General features: G+C 39.5%; 1 protein-coding gene across 5 annotated transcripts in view; it reads left to right on the forward strand.

Annotated features, from left to right (window-relative positions):
* Positions 1 to 20,348, forward strand: part of LOC130095202 (echinoderm microtubule-associated protein-like 4) — a 136,031-nt gene that overhangs the window by 44,693 nt on the left and 70,990 nt on the right. Inside the window, exon 1 of one of the 5 annotated variants that reach the window (XM_056261890.1) lies at positions 14,349 to 14,416. The exons of the other annotated variants lie outside the window; for them this stretch is intronic. Within the exon in view, the coding sequence (XP_056117865.1) occupies positions 14,395 to 14,416 (22 nt within the window). The 5' untranslated portion in view covers positions 14,349 to 14,394. Of the gene's footprint in view, positions 1 to 14,348; positions 14,417 to 20,348 lie in introns of those variants that run through there. 5 annotated transcript variants of the gene reach the window in all.

Raw genomic sequence — 20,348 nt, forward strand, 5'->3', positions numbered from 1 at the left:
CAAAGTCAATGCAAAGACGCGAATAGACGCATATTCGCGCGGGGCGTTGCGAATTAGGCGAATTGGGCGACGCGTTTGCCGCAAATGTCTTCCGCGCAGGTTGAAAAATTTGAACTCGAGCGAATGTTCAAGCGTCTAACTAGACGCGTATTTGACGCTCTATTCGCGTTCGGTGTGAACACACCATGAGGCGATGGTTTTCGGGGCGCGCGCTTTGGATGTTTGCGTTCATGGAACTTCTTGACCTGCGAAGTGCGAACGTTATGTAATAACGTAGTGAACCACTCGTTACATAAATCAGGCAACAGTTCATGTTTTATTTACATATATGATTTAGTTTTAATCCAAATAACACGTGCTGAGTGAACGATCAGCAATCAAGAGCATATAACAGAAGTGCTCTCTCTCTCTCTCTCTCTCTCTCTCTCTCTCTCTCTCTCTCTCTCTCTCTCTCTCTCTCTCTCTCTCTCTCTCTCTCATCAGTTAACGTTAAAAATAAGCCACATGCCTTGTTTTACTTTCTTTGCCATTGATATCCGACTGAACTACAAACTTCCCACTGTGATACAGGGATGTGCCCGCGCATCTGTGCCGCCGCCGCGCGCTCAATCCGCGCGTCTTTGTCTGATCAGCTCGCGCACCACAGCTATAGGCGTTACTATATCGCGCTTAATATTCCACTAATAAGATACATTTACTTCATAGATAGCCTTCTTTTTTATCCCCATTATAATCTCTGTTGTCAGTGTTTCTTTGTCTGGACACAAACACTGTGCACACGCTGTCTGGTATCGGATCATTTTTACGAGTATGAGTACATTAACTCAATATCGGGCCGGGCCATCCTAAATATTAGTATTTTATTTTATTCCAGCATCATTTCAATTAACATAAATTTTGTTTGATCGTTTTAGGTGTAGTTAACAATAACAATGTATTGAGATGGCAGACTAGAGCTGCTAGTATGGACTTGCTACTGCTAATACACAAACACACTGCTGTGAGCATGTAAGATGCAAATAAAGACACACATTATAATCCTGTAGTAGATCTAGGCAGGTGGAGCTGGGGGAGGTGGAGGGGTTCAGAGGAACTCTGATAGCGCACTGCAGGACTAGCTTACAGCAAACACTGAACCAGACTATTTAAATGTTGAGCAAGCAATGTCATTGGCTGCAGGATCAGCAGAGACCAATCAGCTTGTGCCATGTGGTAATGCTGTGATTGCTTGCTTTCAGCCGGCATCCCCTAGAGTTTCATGACTGAAATAGATAATAGCCTATATATATGAATGAATGAATAAATAAACAAATAAGAACACCAATAAATAAACAAATCCACCAATAAAAATAGCAAATGTGTAGTACTTCCTCATAATTGGTCATTGTGTCAGCCTAGGATCAGCACACCTTTGTTTCCAAGCACCTGGAAGTTATATAAAACCAGCCAATTGATTTGATCCAGAGATAGGAACTGCTGATTTGTTGCATAGTGCTTCAGTTGTGTGGCATGCATCGGTTGGTCCATGGGTGTTGCGTCAGAGGCTGAATCACAGAGTGATGTGGCGTTATTGGTTTATGATTTGGGCTGGTAACCAGAAGGTTGTAGGTTCAAACCCTGTGATGACTGATTGACCATGACTCTTGATCTCATCGGGGACCGGCCCTGTAATAAGTAGAGTAATAAAGTCTTTTTGGATAAAAGCGTCTGCTAAATGACTACTCAGGCACTCTCATAAACTGCTGCAGCGATGCGTTTCTGCGGTGACACTGTTTCTGGGAAAGCGTTGGGGTGTTCGTGCAGATGCTTCACTCAAACCCCTTCTGCTTTCGTCCTCTGCACACTCTCTCTTTCCTGTGTGCCACCCGGCTGCCTTCCTGTCATCTCTATTTTAGTGTGAGGTCTGTGGGCCTCTGAAGAGTCTCAGTTTCCTTTCTCGAGATGACTGTTTCCAGCGCCAGGCCGGGCGACAGCGGGTCCTGCTCCTCAGGCATGCTGGGACACGGGGAGGGGCGCATGCCTCGTGTCTGAGTTATTTTACAGGTCTCACTCTGGGATTCGTGCAACATGTTTGCAAAGATGTTTGTGTCTACTGCATCTTATTTGTGCCCTTCTTATAGTTGCTTTGGTGAAAACTTGAGCAAATCAAATTTAACAAACTAGAGATGCACCGATACCTCATTTCCTAGTAGCCTGGGAAAACCCAGACAACTTCCGGCAAATTTAGATTTGCTCTGAAACTTAAGGCCTGTTCACCGATGTTTAACGCCTCGTGACTAAACAAAGGGCGCCAATGTGACCGACACGAAAAACGCCACGCGTAAAAGCGTCCTTTTTTTAAAAACGCCTCGGGTTAGTTTTTTTTGTTTGACGCGGCGCGTCAAAAACTATCCGACCAATGAGATTGCCGCTTTTGCTCACGTGTCTGGAGCTTCTGAAGTTACAGTAAAACACAACTTGGGGGCGCTCAAACACAAAACGGTCTTGCCGAGCACACACACGAAACGGCGAAGAAGATATACGCCAAGTAGCGTCTACACTGCCGGGAAGAAATAAGACGAGGAAGACGCGAGGCAAGATGAATGTAGAGCCGCTGGTCTCGTTGCTGTCGGAACATAAAGAACTATATGACAAACGCGACAGCGACTACAAAAATCTTGATAAAGGAGAATGTTATGGAGTGGTATTGCAGAGCAAATGGGCGCCATCTAATGTCAGGGAATGAATTTGCATGTTCACTTGGCTCATCGTCAGCGAAAATCGCTTGGGTGTGAACACAAAAAACGCGTTGAAAAACGCTGGCGAAAAACGCGCGCCGATATTCGTCCCGGTGTGTACGAGCCTTTAGTCTGGCAAAGAGCTCATTCAAGCCCATTTCCAATCCATCGAAATCGAGGCACCAATCAGAAACGTTGGGGCGGGCTTTACACGATGACGACAGCGCTGGGATTTTGAAGCAGATTTTGTAGCCTACATTACAAAGATGGATGCCGCCGTCGAACATCACTCGTTCCAATCAGCTATCGCGTCTGTTTTAAGCCATTTGAACGTTTCCTTTTAGTTAAAAACCGAGCAAAGAACAACTCTCGGAGATGTGTCTCCGCCGCTCTGCATACGTCATCTCCTTCATCGCTCTGATTGGGTTTAGGTCTATCCGCGACGTCCGTTGGTGACGCCCCTCTGGAAATGATTTGTCTATGACGCTTTGCCAGACCATAACTCAGTTACAACTGAGAATGGTCTGGTTTTAACCAGGCTAATTTCCTAGCTGATATAATAGCAGATTATTCAGAATGATACTTAATGATACAATATGATAGCCGATTATTCTGGCAATATGTTTGATTTCTTCAGGGGGAAAAAAACTCTCCCAACTAATGCTGTGAACTATACAGGAAATATTAACATTACATTTGCATGTACTGTAAGGAACCCTCTCATATATTCACGATATATGAACTATTTTTAAGAAATCTTCAAAGACAAATTATATGATTGGAATAAGTCTTTTATTTGAAAATGAAAATAATTGTAATGCAAATCATTTGATTTCAAAATACAAAACAATGCAGGTGCATTTTTAAATGTTTTAACTAATCTAGGGCTGTCACTAACGATTATTTTGGGACTCAAGTAATCGGTCAATTATTTAGATGATTTAATCGAGTGATCGGATCAGTTTTTGTGTGGTAGTAAAAATAGACTTAAGTGAACAATAGCCTGCAAAATAATAACAATGAAGAAATAATATTGGGTTCAAATAAAGTATCAAAAGCAAGTAATCATTCATTTTTATTTTACAACACTGTTAAAATACATAATGTAATATACTGTAATATAAACTTATGTACATTACATTCATCACAGCAACCCAAACTCACAGATATGCAGATTGAGTCTGTTAACTGAGCCGCTGAGACGCGCTCCATGTGATAGCAGCGAAACACTTCACTATCAAACACAAAGTGCATCAGACTTTATATGCAGTTCCAAATGCACTTGGAAACCCAAACAAACAGCACATGCAGGGATGAGATTGTGTGGAGCAGAATTTACTGTGAATGAACTGAAGCCACAACACGTTGAACTCGTGGCACGGATATTAAGTGACACCGTTCACAAGCTGTTTTTATTGGCGGCTTTCCGCGGTTGAAACAATGATTGAGCGATTACGTGAGACATGATACATTTCGGTAAGTTGTACTGTATATTTCAAAAATCTTTTGATGTTCATGCATGTATTTTCATGCAATAATTTGTATTAAAGTGAAAGAAATACTCTTGTGTCGGCGCTGCCACTCGAACTGATGAGCGACAGCGATCGGTCACGTCACTTAAGAGCGTCAAAACGCCATTTATTGTTTGAATTTCATGATAAAATTGTCCGAATTTGAAAGCTGAGACTTTGTTTCTTATCAGAAGTAACGGGCTCAAAGCTCTTTGCGATTATTGGATGCGAGGCGCTACAAATAATGCTTGATGTAGGGAAAGCTGCGGACCTGACAACCCTGAACTACGGGTGATTCAGAGCCGCTATTTTCTAACTGTTAATGCGTTATTGTCATGAAGTTGCAGTCTTGACACGTGTTTCCGCCCTGATTACAGGATATAATAAGCCCTGATCATCGGCTGATTTTAAATGGCTGATAATGACAATGAATTGTGAAAGTAATTGCGTTTTGTTTGTTTTAGGGATGCACTGAAGTATTGGCCAATAACTGTTATCGGCCGATACATTGGTGCTTCCCTAAAACAAACATTAATGTAGAGAAATGGGTACAGACACAAAATATTGAAATTTGCAATGCAGATCCGTTAAAATGAAATGCCGCACTTTTCACCAGTTCAACGGCAGGTATACACCTCAGCACTTGTTACATGTCAGCGTTTTGAGTTAATGTATGTGTACACCGGTGTTCAGTCATGCTTAACTTGCCTTCGGGTCTCATACACTAACACACCCTGTTTGACCTGACTCGCAGAACAAGTCAGTCTACTGCTTGAAAAAACATTAAAAGACTAAAAGCATAATTTCACTAAAGTTTCCTGTTGTTTTCCTTTATTAAAGGACAATGCTTGACCTTACTTCTTGAAAAGTAAGAACCTAAATTAAATTATCAAGGCAAACAGGCAAAAATTGCTGAATGATAAATGCATCCATACCTTTAAAAAATATAGGAGCCAATTTAAATTTGAAAAGAAATATGACTTTTTGTAATCTGAGGCATTTCTGATTGATGTGGTTATTGTTTCTTAACTTTCCATGACTGTATCCTTACTGGTTCACGTGTATTCTTTTTCAAATACCTTTGTGTGCTGGATTGTGTTGTGACTTTTAACTTTAACTACTGTATCAAAAAATAGTAGTGAAATTTTGCTACCTTAAATGCCCAGTGTTGCAGTGTTTTGTTTTGTTTTTTGCAACGTTTTTCCAAATCATACCCTGATTCAAATTTTGCCTAAACAAATGTTTTTTAGAATGAATGTCTTCCTAAAGACACATTTAAGGGTGAAAAGATAATACATCATGAATCAATGCTTGGGTTTCTCAGGGGTTAAATAGGAAAAAAAACACGTTTTTGATTCATCATGGCAACAATAACTCCTGAAATGATGTACTGATGCTGTACGGTCTCCGTAAAGTATGTCAGATTGTGGTGGTCTGCTGCGTTCACTAGAACCTAATGCTCAGAACTGAAGTATAAGCTTTGCATTCGACACATGAAAAAATATGATCAGCAATAATTTGACGGGTGTGTTTTTGACTTGCTTTAGTGACCGAGCAAATAAACAGCACTTTGTCATAACTCATTTCTGTGAATTCCCCCATAGTGTTCTAGCAAACATTGCTGCAGATTTCCAGTTAACATGCAAATGAACACTTTGTGCAAGTGCGTAGATGTATAGCCTTACTCAGAAGACCGTTATCCAATATCCTGAAAACCAACGTCCTCCAACAGCTTTGAACCATTAGATTAAGATTATTTAGAATATTAGATTATTAGATTATTTGTGTATCCGATTGGAATCTGATCTATGATTGACTGTCCACACTGTGTATCGCAACTGTTCAGTTTTTTAGGTAATCAGATTCCAAAAATGTAAGTAATTGTATTTAGATTAAATTACATTATAAAATACTCTTAATCAGACTATAATTCACACAATGGCAGTAAATCATTCATAATTGATTGATTCTCTGTAATTCTTCTTTTTAATTTTTAAAATGTTCCTTTCTAAAAAAAAAAGAAGCATATTATCACTCATATACTGTACATGCAGAAAATCTTTTTAGGTTTGTGAAATTGCACATACAGATACAGACCAGCCACTGGTCAGTTGACGATAATCACATGGGAAATTGACAAAGCATTTGACCACTAGATGTACAGAAATCATTTCACTTTTAAGGAGTGTTTTCTCAACATTGCATATCAAATCAACTCCTGACGAACACATGAATTATTATTTTAATTATCACTCAGAAAGTCATTTAACCATGTTGGTGGAAGACTTTTGTCCTTCAAACGCATTTTTAAAAGTGTTTTACTTTTTACATTTTTATGATTTAATTAATAGCTTTTCATTGAACTCACAAACCCCAGTCTGGAAAACCCTGACGCAATGTAATGTTTAATGCACTTCATGTTGTTGTTGATAAAAAATGGAATATATTTTCTTTCTCTTTGTACACTGTAAAAAATAATCCTGTAAAAAAAACGGTAAACTACTGGCAGCTGTGGTTGCCAGCATCACAGTGTGTTACTGTTTTTGAAATTAACAGCTAAATACTGTATTGTCAGCTACAGTATAAAACTTTAACTTATTAGCTATATGCTCTAACACAAAAACAGTAACACACCGTATAGTTACGGTATGATGCTGGCAACCAAAGCTGCCAGTAGTTTACCGTTTGTTTTACAGGATTATTTTTTACAGTGTATTTTTATATATATGGTAGCCTACAATATTATCCTATTTAAATCAATGTGATTAAATGAGTTGGGTCAAAAGTAATCTAAAAGTAATTAAAAAGTAGTCAGATTATATTACTAAAATGTGTAATGCAATGGATTGTTACAATTTTTGTCATGTAATTTGGAATCAGTAACAGACTCAAATTTTCAAGTAATCTACCCAGCACTGACACAACGTGAGATAAACCACGCGAAATCTGATTACAGCAGTCAAACTGAACCTGTTTCTAGAAATGTGAATAGGATTTCAAACCACATCTGAATGTAACTCAAAACTGATTTTTTGGGGGTTTTTTTGCCGTTCACACTTGCTAAATATGATCGGATTCCAATCGGATATGCACAAAAATCTGATTTGGACTGTGCCAGTCTGAACGAGGCCATACTGTGTGTCTGTGTGTCTATAGACAGTTTGGCACTGCTGTGTTAGTAGCGGTGTACGAGTCGGCACGGTTATCTCAGTCAGTGTTGCCAGATTGGGCGGTTTTGAATTTGATTGTGCGGGTAAAAAAGGGTTTGGGCGCGTGGTAAAAATTTGGGCTGGTTTGGGGTCATTTCGGCGGTTTTCAAACATCTACATTTAAAAGTCTAATTGGTTAAAAAAACGAAACTAAAGTGCATGTAGTCCATAAAATCAGTCATCATGACATTACTGTAGTGTACACAGTCACACACGCTCATGCAGAGTCAGCTGGCGTTAGTGTTGACATCACCGATGAGCACGCACTTTTAGCCAATCAGCGATCCGCAGGCAGACGCGATTGAGCGCGAGAAGTTGTAGCTGTATTTTCAAGTGATCGCTAAGGCAAAGTGACATAGCCTACTATACAAAAGAGTGTACAGTAGTGAGCAACTCTAAAAAAACGCACACGTGGAAGGAGATCACTCTATGGTGAATATAACTCTGAGAGGAGAGCACAGTTGAATGACTTGAATTTAAATCAAATATGGGATGATTCCTGTCCATGTCATATGTGCACACTAGCCTAACCAAACATCTGCAACTTTACACCATCCAGACTGCACTCTACTTGTCCCTGACAGCTGCTGAAAAAGGTTTTAATCATCGATGAAACGACTGCTAAATTCTGCGTTATGTTCTGCAATGTGTACTTCCGAGGGTTAAAGTCATCGGTTCATTTCTTGATTGCCGTTTTGACAGTGTCCACCTGGACATTTTAGTCATATTGGCTAATTCTCCTTAATTATTGCCCTGTTTTGATCTGTTTTGCTAGAATTTTTTTTTTTTTTTTTTTTTTTTTTTTATCATCGTTATTTTGTTTTAAGGAGATACAAATTGTGCTTATCAACCTTAAATGACATGGTAATGAAATTATATCACATTATTTTGGCAGTAAAATTTTGGGCGGTTTTTTCTTGTAGTGGGCGGGTTTTGGTGAGCTTTTGGGCTGGAAATCACCGTCCCAATCTGGCAACACTGATCTCAGTCCCTGTAGCACAACGTGATCTCAAAGCGCCAGCAACAGCAAGGTCACAGGTTCGATTCTCAAGCTAAAAAAAATTATACTGCACTCTCTCAACGTAGTACTATTTTATTTTTTTCTTCTGTTCTCTGCATAGATTTGTTGCCTGGGAGAGAAAATGTTAATTATAAATAATAAATGTAGTACTTATAATAGATAGAACTTGTTTATTAAAAAGTATTTTTTTTGTTTATCAAAGAGTCACGTCATTCCTTTTGTCTCGACTTTATTTAAATCAGTTGTGAATGCAGTCTCCCGTGTGCTATATTATATTAAAAAACATCATTTAATGTAATCAAATGTAATGTGCTCTCTATATTTGTATTTTGCACAGAGTTCTGGCCTTTGTAGAATATTCCAAATCATTGCATTCCAAATCAGAAGTTCCATTTGACTCCGGATTCTGCCCGATGTCAGCTGATGAGCTGATGAGGAGAATGCAGCTTAGTAGAGTTTGGAACAGAGCTAATATGTCTCGTTTGATCATTCAAATGTAGGCGTACTCCCTGTTTGTGGTTTGTAATTTCATCGTAAGCTGAAGTAAATGTGACGTGAAGTCTGCGTGTGTGTGTGTGTGAGAGAGTGGGAGTTAGACGGTCCCCATGATTGGCCTTTGACCTACTTTCTTCTCATTGCTTGCCTGTAACTGTGTCAGTGTGATACTCATATCCCAGTGTGAGACGACAGTTCCCTCGCACTGCCATTATCTCCTGTTGTTCACTTTATGGGCCTTTTCACGCTGAAAGATTGCGGTGTACGTGGCCACGATATTCGTTCTCCTCTCCTTCTGGCTTCTCACCAGTCGCTTTTTGTTGTTGGTTTTTCTTCCAGCTTGGCAGCTGTGTGCTGAAGGAATGCTCTCGCTCACTCGCTCTCCTTCTCATTGTTTTATAGCTCTCCTCAGCGACAGGCTGGCCCCTTCACAAACGTGGGATAATTAAATGTTTCATTCTTTTTTAAACACTGCTGCTATGCTCCACTCCTTCTCCTCAGGTCTAAGATTAATAAACAGCCGTGTGGTTTTTGAACGAGAGCCCGACGAGGCACACTTACCGTAGTAACTCGTTGAACTCTGGGGGGTATAAACTGCAGATATATATGAAACCCACAAGTTGTGTACAAACACTAAGTCTCAGAGTGGCGCTCTTAACGCTCATAAACACATACACACCTATTCAGTTGTTCACGCATGATAATCATGGGATGAACATTGGAAAAATATGAATGTTATAACGCAGCATGCGTTTTTCCCGTCAACCTTTGGCTAGCGTTACATCATATGACCACACTCTTATTCATGCATCTGCTTTTAAACCATTCAAGCGCGATAAGACACAAAAGAGAACATAGTGCTGTACTGGCGTGTGCAGCCTGTGAATCTCCTGTCTGTAACACACACACACACACACTCGTGCGCACAGAAAGCTGCTTGAACAGACAAAACACAGAATTATGCCAAAATGCACGTTTTGTCGAGTATCCAGGCAAGCACAGTCTTAAATGAGTTAAATTAAGTCTTAAATGAATGTAAAGAGTTAGAAAATGGGATCCGCATCATGTGCGTTAGGTCTTAAAGTGACAGCAGCGTAATAAACCTGCTGATATTCAAAGATTAAAAGAAAAGGAGAAAATCACCCACTGCTCTTGCCTGAATAACGTTTGTAGCTTAAACAAGTATTAATCTACATTTAATTTATAATGTATGCAGTGAAGACTGTGAAGTGTTTGATAACTGTATTATATCACCTGTTAGAGCTAACTGTTTATAAGGTTGCAAGGGTCTAAAGGCCCTTTCACACCGAATTATGCCAACATGCACGTTTTGGTTGAGTATCCAGGCAAGCACAGTCTTAAATGAGTTAAATTAAGTCTTAAATGAATGTAAAGAAAATGGAATCCGCATCATGTGTGCCAGGTCTTAAAGTGACAGGAGCGTAATAAACCTGCTGATATTCAAAGAACAAAAGAAAAAGAGAAAATCACCCACTGCTCTTGCCTGAATAACGTTTGTAGCTTTAATAAGTATTAATTACTTATTATTTAATAAGTATTAATTAAGTACTACATTTAATTTATAATGTATGCAGTGAAGACTGTGAAGTGTTTGATAACTGTATTATATCACCTGTTAGAGCTAACTGTTTATAAGGTTGCAATGGTCTAAAGGCCCTTTCACACCGGACGCGTAACGAAAAAGCGAAACGGAAAAGTGAATAGTTCGCGTCAAAACCATTCACATCAGCCGCGACGCGAATATGCGCCATTCAGAGCTTCAACATTCCAAAACTTTCGCGCCGACAGCTGACAAAACACGGACACTTCATCATCATCATCATCCAGTGAAGACGAGCTTTTCGTTTTCTTTAAAAGACAGAAAAGAAGGTTTTGTGTGCACCCAATCTTAAAGATCAGAGTGTCTAAAGGGGAGTATGCTAATCTTGTAAAGTAGCTAAAACTTTGCCACAAAGAACCGGCCAAAGTAAGGATTATGCATTAAACATTTGAATGGTTTATTAATAAACTAGTGTTTATGTCAGTTTTCGGTATGAGACGCGCTCCAGTTCACGCGCCGGCGCCTCCGTGTCCTAATGATATTTTCTACTATATTTGCTTCTTATTCCTATTAATCCAGGCAATTTGTTGATGAAACATTGATTTAAAATTAAGATACAATTTATACAAAACGAAATTCACTTTAAAGAAAGGCTTTCTACAAAAGAAAACTTAATAAGTGGCCAAAATTATGTCTGACCCATTCCAAATGTTTTCGATATATTGGGCTAGGGATGTGCATCTCCATAGCTGAGGCCGATGCGATACGCATCTTGATGCATAGCCAACGATACGATACATTAATAATAATGAATAGTCAAAAATATTATAAAGCATCAGCAAGCACTTCATCAACTCGCCGGAGACACCAACTATCCCAGCTATTTTATCCCATGCCTCGTTCTTTTGGTCCCTAAGCAAACAACGTCATGTCATAAATGATGGGTATGCGTGCGCTGAGATGCGGAATAGGCAATATAAAAATGCTGTCATTATAAAAGGTTTCTAGTTTCAATGTATTGCTTGTTTTTAGTTTACATTTCATGTTGTGACACTTAATTCTCTCGCACATAATGCTGCTACGTCAGAGCGGCCAAAGCGTCAACAAGCTTCACCTTTGTTTCCTTGTATGTGATTGGCTGAAGCCTTTTCTGTCGCCGCAAAAGTAAAAAATAATCGACATCGAAGCGAAAAAAATAAGTCGTTTTTTCGCCACAGCACATTCGCGTTCGGTGTGGAAGCACTCATTACACTAACAGCTTATAAAAAAATAAAACTATCGCGCGAATTATTCGTGTGTCAAAATCGCGTCCAGTGTGAAAGGACCTTAAGGCATAAAAACAACACCTTTTTGTGCATTTTGACAGCAGGTGAAAATCTGAACTGGTCTGACTGGGCCAATAGGAAACATTTAGCCCTGATATATTGAAGGCACGGGTAAATTGGACATTTATTATAATGGGCTGTGAAGATTGTTTTAAAGCTGCAGTCCGCAGTTTTTCCTCTTTGTCGCCATCTCTGTTCGAAATCTGCTATTGCAGTTATTTGCGGAATTATCAACTTTACGTGCACGGCACAGCGCGGATGAACACAATGTTTGAGGAGAATGTGTGTCTGTCAGTCTCCGCCGGTGTGGATACTGGCATTCAGAATCACAGATTATTCTTTTTGGAAGTATGACCAACATAAGAATTTTCACCGGAAAATGTCATCTGAACTAGTAACAAACATCCACTTTTGTTCTGGTTCTGACATTGCAGTAAATCGCGCTGATTAAATCTAAAAATCACTTATCACGTAAAACCGTGCAAATTATACTTTGTTCTCAAATTGTTAATGTTAAAGGAGCTGTATGTAAGAAGTTTATTTAAATTAATCATAAAATGGCCCTGAAATGTCACTAGACATTAAGAAATCATGTACATTTCAAATACTTATATCACTGACAACAGTAGTCTGGCCAGGATATTGTCATTTAAAAAGTGCAGTTGCAGCCCTCAACTGATGTTGATGTTGTCATGTTGTGTTTTGGTCTGATGCTCCACCCTCCACCTATCTACCAATCACGAAGTCAGTAGTGTTGCTGCATCCGGGTTGCCAGCTCTGCTCTAGTTACCACAGCTGCAGCTCGTCACGTTCCTGCTGGATCCTGCAGCCGATCTGGCAACCTCGAGTCAGGGAGGAGGGGGAGGAGATACACCACTCTACAGTAATTTGACAGTGATTGCAGTACTAGTTTTGGCCACAATCTTACATACAGCTCCTTTAACAACGTCAGCATTGCGTGACTACATATAATGCCCTTCCGATATGTATCCTTGTTTTCGCATGGGTCCGGTTGCTCTTTTTTTCTGTAGCCACTCCGAAGTCCGAACGAAGTCTTTAGCATTTTACAGTGGGTCAGTCTCCAGTTGTCACTGGTGATCGTCGTTTGAACCTTTCTAGATCCGCCATCAAATTAAGAAGTTTAATTATATCAAGTGCTGTGAGAAAAGGCTATAAATCTCCACCTCCAGCATCCTCACACGCAATATAGCTTATACTATAGCCGAGACTCTTCTTTATGTGTACAGATGTGTGTGTACAGATGTGTGTGTACAGATGTGTGTGTACAGGTGTGACGTAATGACGCAAAGACATGCTCGAATTTCCCGCTGAAAATCCACCAGTACCACTGGAGTTAAAAACATTATTACATACAAGCTTACCGTTTTGAATCGAGCTACGGCAAGCAGAGAGTTTTGAACACTAATAAATGTTAAAATGTATAGCTTTCGATTATACTTTAATGCTGAATGGATATAATTAATGGCTAAAATTGAGAAAAAAAATCTATTTCATCGAGACATCAGTAGCAGTATTGGTGTATCGGTGATACTGGCCTTCATAAAATAAAAAAAGAAGATGTCATTAAACACATTTAAAATATAAGATACGGTCTTTGTTGTTTCTACATTAATTTGGAGTTTAAATGTGAAATTATTACAATATAAAAATATATTTTAAAAAATCATTTCAGCTGCGATTAATTACAGACAAATGTCAGATTAATTAGTTAATTATTTTAATCGAATTAAAACACTATTGTATTATATTATATTGAACTGTTCTGCATGACGTTTTTTCAGTTTTAGTTTTTTATAGACTTTCTTGGTAAAGATTGGCAGCTAACAAAGCATTGTAAAAAAAAAAAAAAAAAAAAAAAGTTTGCTTAGTTAACCTAAAAAGGTGCTTCTGAATGAACTGCTTGTTTTCAGAAATATCTCCAAGTCACATCAGGGGTCAAATAAAGTAGAAAAGGCAGCTTAAAGTTGCAGAGCATGATGTCAGCAGTGTTTGTGTGTACAGTGCACAGGTCTGGTACAGTACAGATGATGTTTTATCTGCGGTGGCCGAGGGTTTTAGAGGGAACACTGGCTCATTTGAGCGAGGCTTTAGTGTGTGTGGCCGTTCTCCTGAAGCTTTGACACCTCCACGTGTTCTCCTCCCCTCCCCCCGTCCCAGTGCACAGTAAAAACACGCAGTGTGTGTGTGTGTCCGCTGGAACAGCAGAGGTTTAAGACGCTCGAGCTTTAGCCACTCCCTTAGCCAAGCAAGATTTTCTTTTTTTATCCCTTTATCTCCTCCTCCTCTAGTTTCCCTTGTTCTCGCTCACCCTCGCGCTCACTCGCTCGCCCTGGCTTTTGTGTGAGCGGGCGTATGTGTGCAGCTGCAGCACCGTGCGAGAACAGAAGAATGTGTGTGTGAGACAGAGAAAGAGACACGCGTGCACAGACAGACTGAGAGGAGACGGACAGACAGACGAGGAGAAGCGGTGAAGATCCGAGCGGAGAATGGAAGACAGCCCGACAGCTTTAGCTCCAGTGTGTAACTCTACGGCCATGCTGAACCACCACTGCACCGGTAATGCAGCACAGCGGGATTGTGGGGAGGGTTGTGTGTGTGTGTGTGTGTGTGATTGAGATGTATGCGTGTGTGTGTGTGCAATGTATAAGCAAGAGTCTTCCTTTTTGTCATGTGGAGGTTCCCCTCTTCACACCGCACAGAGAGGAAGTGTGTGTAACGCTCTAACCTCACTGCATTGATGCATCTCAGCGGTGTGTGTGTGTGTGTGTGTGTGTTTAGTGAGAGTCAAGCAGTTCATTTGAATGCTTGTAAATGGTCACCACCCCGGAGAGAGTTGTGTGTGGTTAGTTGTACTTCAAAATAAATCTTTTTTATACATTTATGTTGGCTTGACAAACTTGGGATTTTTTTTTTTTTTTTTTTGGAAAATTCCTCATTTTTCTATGCAATGCATGATCAAATATTGCCCCCAAACACCATTTTCCTTTGAACGTTCAACATGTTCAAGCTTCCTCCAGCAGATTTGGCTCAGACCTCAGCCTGTTCTGCTGTCCCGTGCCTTGCCTCTCCGCACCGATCGAAACACAGTTTTACCACATGATCAAACATCAATTCTGTAGACTTGCACTGAACATTTCTTACTAAATCCACCTAATTTAGCACAGACTCTCAGGCTGTCTTGTCAAACCATTCAACTTGCGCATTTTCTTCCAGTGTAGCAGATCCATGAACTTTAGTTGAGGGAATATTAGGAGGATTGTACTGCAAGTTTTTTTGTGAAGAGTTAATTATTGATTATAAAAGTGTTCATTTTACCCATAAAAAGTGTTTAAATTAGAAAGTGTTTAAATGGTCGAGTTAAACGTGTTTAATTTGGCGCAAAATTTCAGGCATATATTACTGTTAAAAAGGTTGGTCAGTTCAAGGTCAGTAAGATTAAAAAATATATATGCTTTTATTCAGCAAGGACACATTAAATTGATCAAAAGTGACAGTAAAGACATAACAGATTTCTATTTCAAATAAACTGTTTTCAACATTGATAATAATCGGAAATATTTCTTCAAATCATCATATTAGAGTGATTTCTGAAGGATCATGTGACACTGAAGACTGGAGTAATGATGCTGGAAGTTCAGCTTTGATCTAAAGTAAATTGTACTATATATTCAGATAATTTAAAAAAATGCCTTGATTGGGTTTTTGAATGGTAGTCAGTGCATGTCATGCCCATAAACAAAATAAAGTCTAGTTACTGTGGCAGGATATATTCTATATGCTTACATTAGATACATATTTTTTAGATGTACTTCTTTTTTCTCATACTTTCTTCTTAATGAAACTCTTGATGAAACTATTCAGATCGGTGAGGTTTAGTTACAGGATCGGATTCATACACGCAGAACCTGCTCCTCTGTAAACCACAGGTGTAAATATCTTTACAGTCCATATAACATTCACACTTTAAGGCTTTTAAAACAGTATTGAACTTCATGATGAGGTTTTCTCAAGGCAACATTCACAGATTATCTTGAGAAACTGTCTGTTCTGTAGTTAGATGATGATCATGTCTAGTGTGTATGTGTGTGTGTAGATGCTTGTTTCTGTGTCTTGTGGCTTTTTATTGGGATGCCACGTCTGTTCAGAGTCTGTTTGTGGTGTCTCATTCACGAAGAACTGGCTCGGGGGAGTAGAAGCGCGCGCGTGTGTGTGAGAGAGAGAGAGAGAGAGAGAGAGAGAGAGAGAGAGAGAGAGAGAGAGAGAGAGAGAGAGAGAGAGAGAGAGAAAGGTTAGACTATCACTACTGAGGATGTGAAACGGTAATACACAGGTTCAGTGGATGGATGTGGGCTGAATACTGCCTCTGGTCAGGGTGGTTCTTCCTTTCATTGTAATAAATGCTGGTTAACGAAACAATAAAAAGGTGAATGATTAACGTGTGTGTGTGTGTGTGTGTGTGTGTGTGTGTGTGTGTGTGTGTGTGTGTGTGTGTGTGTGTGTGTGTGTGTCTTTGCTCACACCATATGTGAATCTGCCGGCAGTGTACTGTATGTGTTCAGCTGGTGTTCGGATGGAGTGTGTTTGCATGTCTCCCTGCAGATGGTACACACACACACACACACACACACATTACTGTTCACCTCCTTCTCTTTGTACATTTCCTTCTGTGATGTACTCTTTTCTCATCTTATTTAGATCAAGTTTAATGAAGCTTCTTTAATGAAATGTAAAAAACACTTTCTCCTATCCGGGTTTGTATGCGGAGACAACTGTAAGTAAACCATTAAAGGTTTATTTCCTCTAAGTGTAAACACTGAGTCTCTGTGGCGCTTTCAAAACAATGCTCTGTTTGTTTAAGCGTTCAGACCCGCTCAGCTCGGCAACAAAGGCTCGACCAATGGCAGAGGTTTGGGGTGGGGCTTTCTGTTTGTCTGACCAATGGGATGACGGAAACCTGTTTGAAAACACGATCTTTGCAATTCTGTTTGGCGCTGAAAATACACACCAGTTTTTGAGACAGTAAAAAAGTGTTGAAAATAAAACTGTTGCGTAACAATTTTACTACCAAAGTTCATCTCTCACTCTCTCTCTAATATCTCTTTCATTTTTTTATCTTGTCACATCTTTCATAAGCATACTGAAAGACATGCAGCACAATTATACCCGTGTATATTACATCACACACACACTTACTTAGCTATCTCCTGTAAATGCAGGACAATCCATAGACTTCTATTGTTTTATGTCTAGCTAGTAGGTTTGAAATATTGTAAATGTAGGAATCGTTGTATGATAATTTACGATAACTGAATGATTTTAATACTTTAAGTTTTAGTTCGACGCAGATAGCTGAGAATAGACTGGGCGACTGATACTTGTGTGAGTGCGTGAATGTGTGAGTGTGTGACTGTGAGTGTGTGTGTGTGTGTGCGTGTCCATGCGCTCCGATGACGAATGCATGTGCTCTCATAGCGAAGTATTGATTTCCATGCAAAGTAAATGTAAGAATAAAACACTGCATAGTCTTCACTGCATGAATTAAATATGAATTGATTCTTATTAAAGATTCAAAAGTTATTCAGTCAAGAGCAGAGAGTGATTTCCTCTTAGTCTTTAGCTGTTTAACTTGAATGACACCGCCTGCAGACGGTATATTAGGCTGCTGTCACTTTAAGACCTAATTCACAGATCTAATATACTGATATACGGTACACTCAACTGTTTATGTCCACTTGACTTAAGACATAACCGACTGTGTGCTTTGGCAGTGTATCATCCAACACATGTATCCTATCTCATTGAGTTCTTTATTAATGGGTTAATAATTATTTTTAACCACATGCTCGTCACACTCAATATTTTCTCATTCATGCACGTTTCTTTAGCACTTTAAAGTGTCAATAACTTTGGTGGTATGATATATTTACATACCGCATTATAAATGATCTAAGAACACCCTAACCCCTTATGGAAATCTTCTGCAAAAACTGCATTTTCTAAAAAAAAATAAAGAAAAGATGTCCCCAAAAGCAGGGTTTTGTTAGATTTAGCTCACTTCTGGCTATCAATCTGTCCCCAGAATATGTGTGAGCAGACACACAAACACACATACAGGTGCTGTTACAACCGTCTGCTTGTATTTGGCGCTGGACTTGATGTACGTTAGGCGAGAGTCCAGCAGAGAGTCTCTCAGACAACTTTAACAGATGGACAGCTGCTGTCTGCTGTGTGTGTGTGTGTGTGTGGGTGTGTGTTTGTGTAGGATGTGTTCGTGTGTTTAAGTTTATCTGGCGGTCAGAGGTTAGTTTGGAATTGTGCAATCGATATCCAAACCATCATAAGAATAGAAACTAGCTCTTCTGCTTATGCATGCCTGGACGTCTGACTTTTAAAAGCACAACAAATACATCAGCCATGAGGAAATCACGTTTAGATGATGTTTGCACAAACAAAGTATTAAAAAACAAACTACCATGGTATTACCATAGGTTTTCGCCCATGTATTTTTGGACTTTCATATAATGGATGGTATTTCTGTAGTTTTCTTTGAAGGACTTTGGTGTTCCATGGTATTATGATAATGGTATTTCCTGATAATATCACTGTACCGTGGATCTGTCCCATTATTTTTTGTAACCGTGGCAGTTAGTGGTCGATGAATAGCCAATGCTGATAACAGTATATCAGGGTGGCTGGAGGCCGTTGTAGTAGCGACATGTGTATTAAACAGTTTAGTGATGCCAAATAAGATCATGTTTATCTATTAAGTAACGCCGACTTAATCAACGTGTGGTTTAGTAGAGTGGATGTGCAGTTCTCTGCAATAATCCCCTCATCCATCAGCATCAGCGAGCGGGCCGCTGCCTAACCCCGTCTCTACACTTGCTCTGCACTCACAGTTGGCCCGAATGCACAGTCTAATGTCTTTAAACAAACATGTCAGCACACGTGTCGTGCTAAACAACTGAAGCCGCTGCGAGGGCACGATGCTGGAATCTGCCGCGCAATAATTAGCACTTCATGCAGACACGCACTTTATAATTATAATACAATGATCCAAGTCAAACCTTCATTCTTGGGCACGCGCTGACACTGACTGTGTTCAGAACTGAATACTAGCGTACTAGTGTGCACTGCATGCTGCCTACCATTAGTTATACACTACTTACTATGTGAAACGGTACATACTGTTCAGTGATGGTTTTCAGAAACATTTAAAGCTGCAGTCGGCAAGTTTGGCAGATCGAGTGGACTTAGGCAAAATTTTGAATGTTTACAACTCTCATGCCCCTCCCCCACTATCAACGAATACCCTCCCACCGAGTTCATGCTCGAGTGTGTGTGCACCAGGTTATCTGTGAACGTGCCCGTCTCATCAGCATCCATCAACACCATGGAGTATTTGGAGGTATGCTGTCCTGGCTAATCTACCGATAGATTGCAATTGCTAACGTCATTTATACTCTAAATGAGCTTACTTGATTTGTTAGTGTTTTGAAAGCGAGATACATCCGCCATCACTCTTCGTTACTGCGCGAACTTCAGGCGTGTGCATGTGATTGTAACGTGTGCGAGGGGTGGCGTGTGCCCGATCTGTGATTGACAGTCAGATCTCACACACCCCTGCGCTGATTGGACCCGATGATCCGGGAGCTGTGGATTTTTGCAAAACAAATAACACGCTCCAGGTGGAGTTAGAAACTCGGGTTTTTTTCTAAAACCACTTTATCTATGTTGTTCTGTCGGATCATAGTGTCGATTTCACTGAATATGAAAAAAATAATGTTGCCGACGGCAGCTTTAAGAGCACTATTGTCACATGACGTCATTATGATGTATGTTTAATTCGGAGAGTTGCGACCATTTAACATTTAGAAAATGAAATAAAATTAATTATATAGTCAAGTCTCCTTTATTTATATAGCGCTTTACAGATTGTTTCAAAGCAGCTTTATAGTGATAACAGGAAAAATTACGCATTTCCGCTGTTGTTCAGCTGAAGTCAGTTCATGGTTGATTAACTGATAATTAAATAACTGATAACTTTAATAAGTAACAGTTTTTAGTTATTTTGCTGTTAATTCAATGTTAAATTTGATTGTCGGCAGAGCAAGTAATGAGGTGTTCAAATGATTTGACTACCAGTTTTGTTGCTCTGTAGTGGAAGGTCAAGTCGAGCACACTGCAGTAGTGGCCAAAAATGATGCGTTTAATGACCCTACAAGTTCAATTAAACCATCAAATATGAGGAAAATATTTGAAATATAAGGTAAGAACAAAACACTAAACTTAATTAAGGTATTTATATTACAGAAAATTATTACATTTTGGCCAAAAGCCAAACTACAGCTACAGGTTTTATTTTACCTACCATGCAAACAAATGTAAATATATATAAATATAATTTTTTTTTTATTTTTTTATTTTTTTTATTGCATGGTAGGTAAAATAAAACCTGTAGCTGTAGTTTGGCGTTTGGCCACTTCTG

The sequence above is a fragment of the Rhinichthys klamathensis genome, unplaced genomic scaffold (assembly GCF_029890125.1).
Source record: "Rhinichthys klamathensis goyatoka isolate OS25496 unplaced genomic scaffold, OSU_Roscu_1.1 h1tg000188l_1, whole genome shotgun sequence".
Classification (NCBI taxonomy): domain Eukaryota; kingdom Metazoa; phylum Chordata; class Actinopteri; order Cypriniformes; family Leuciscidae; genus Rhinichthys; species Rhinichthys klamathensis.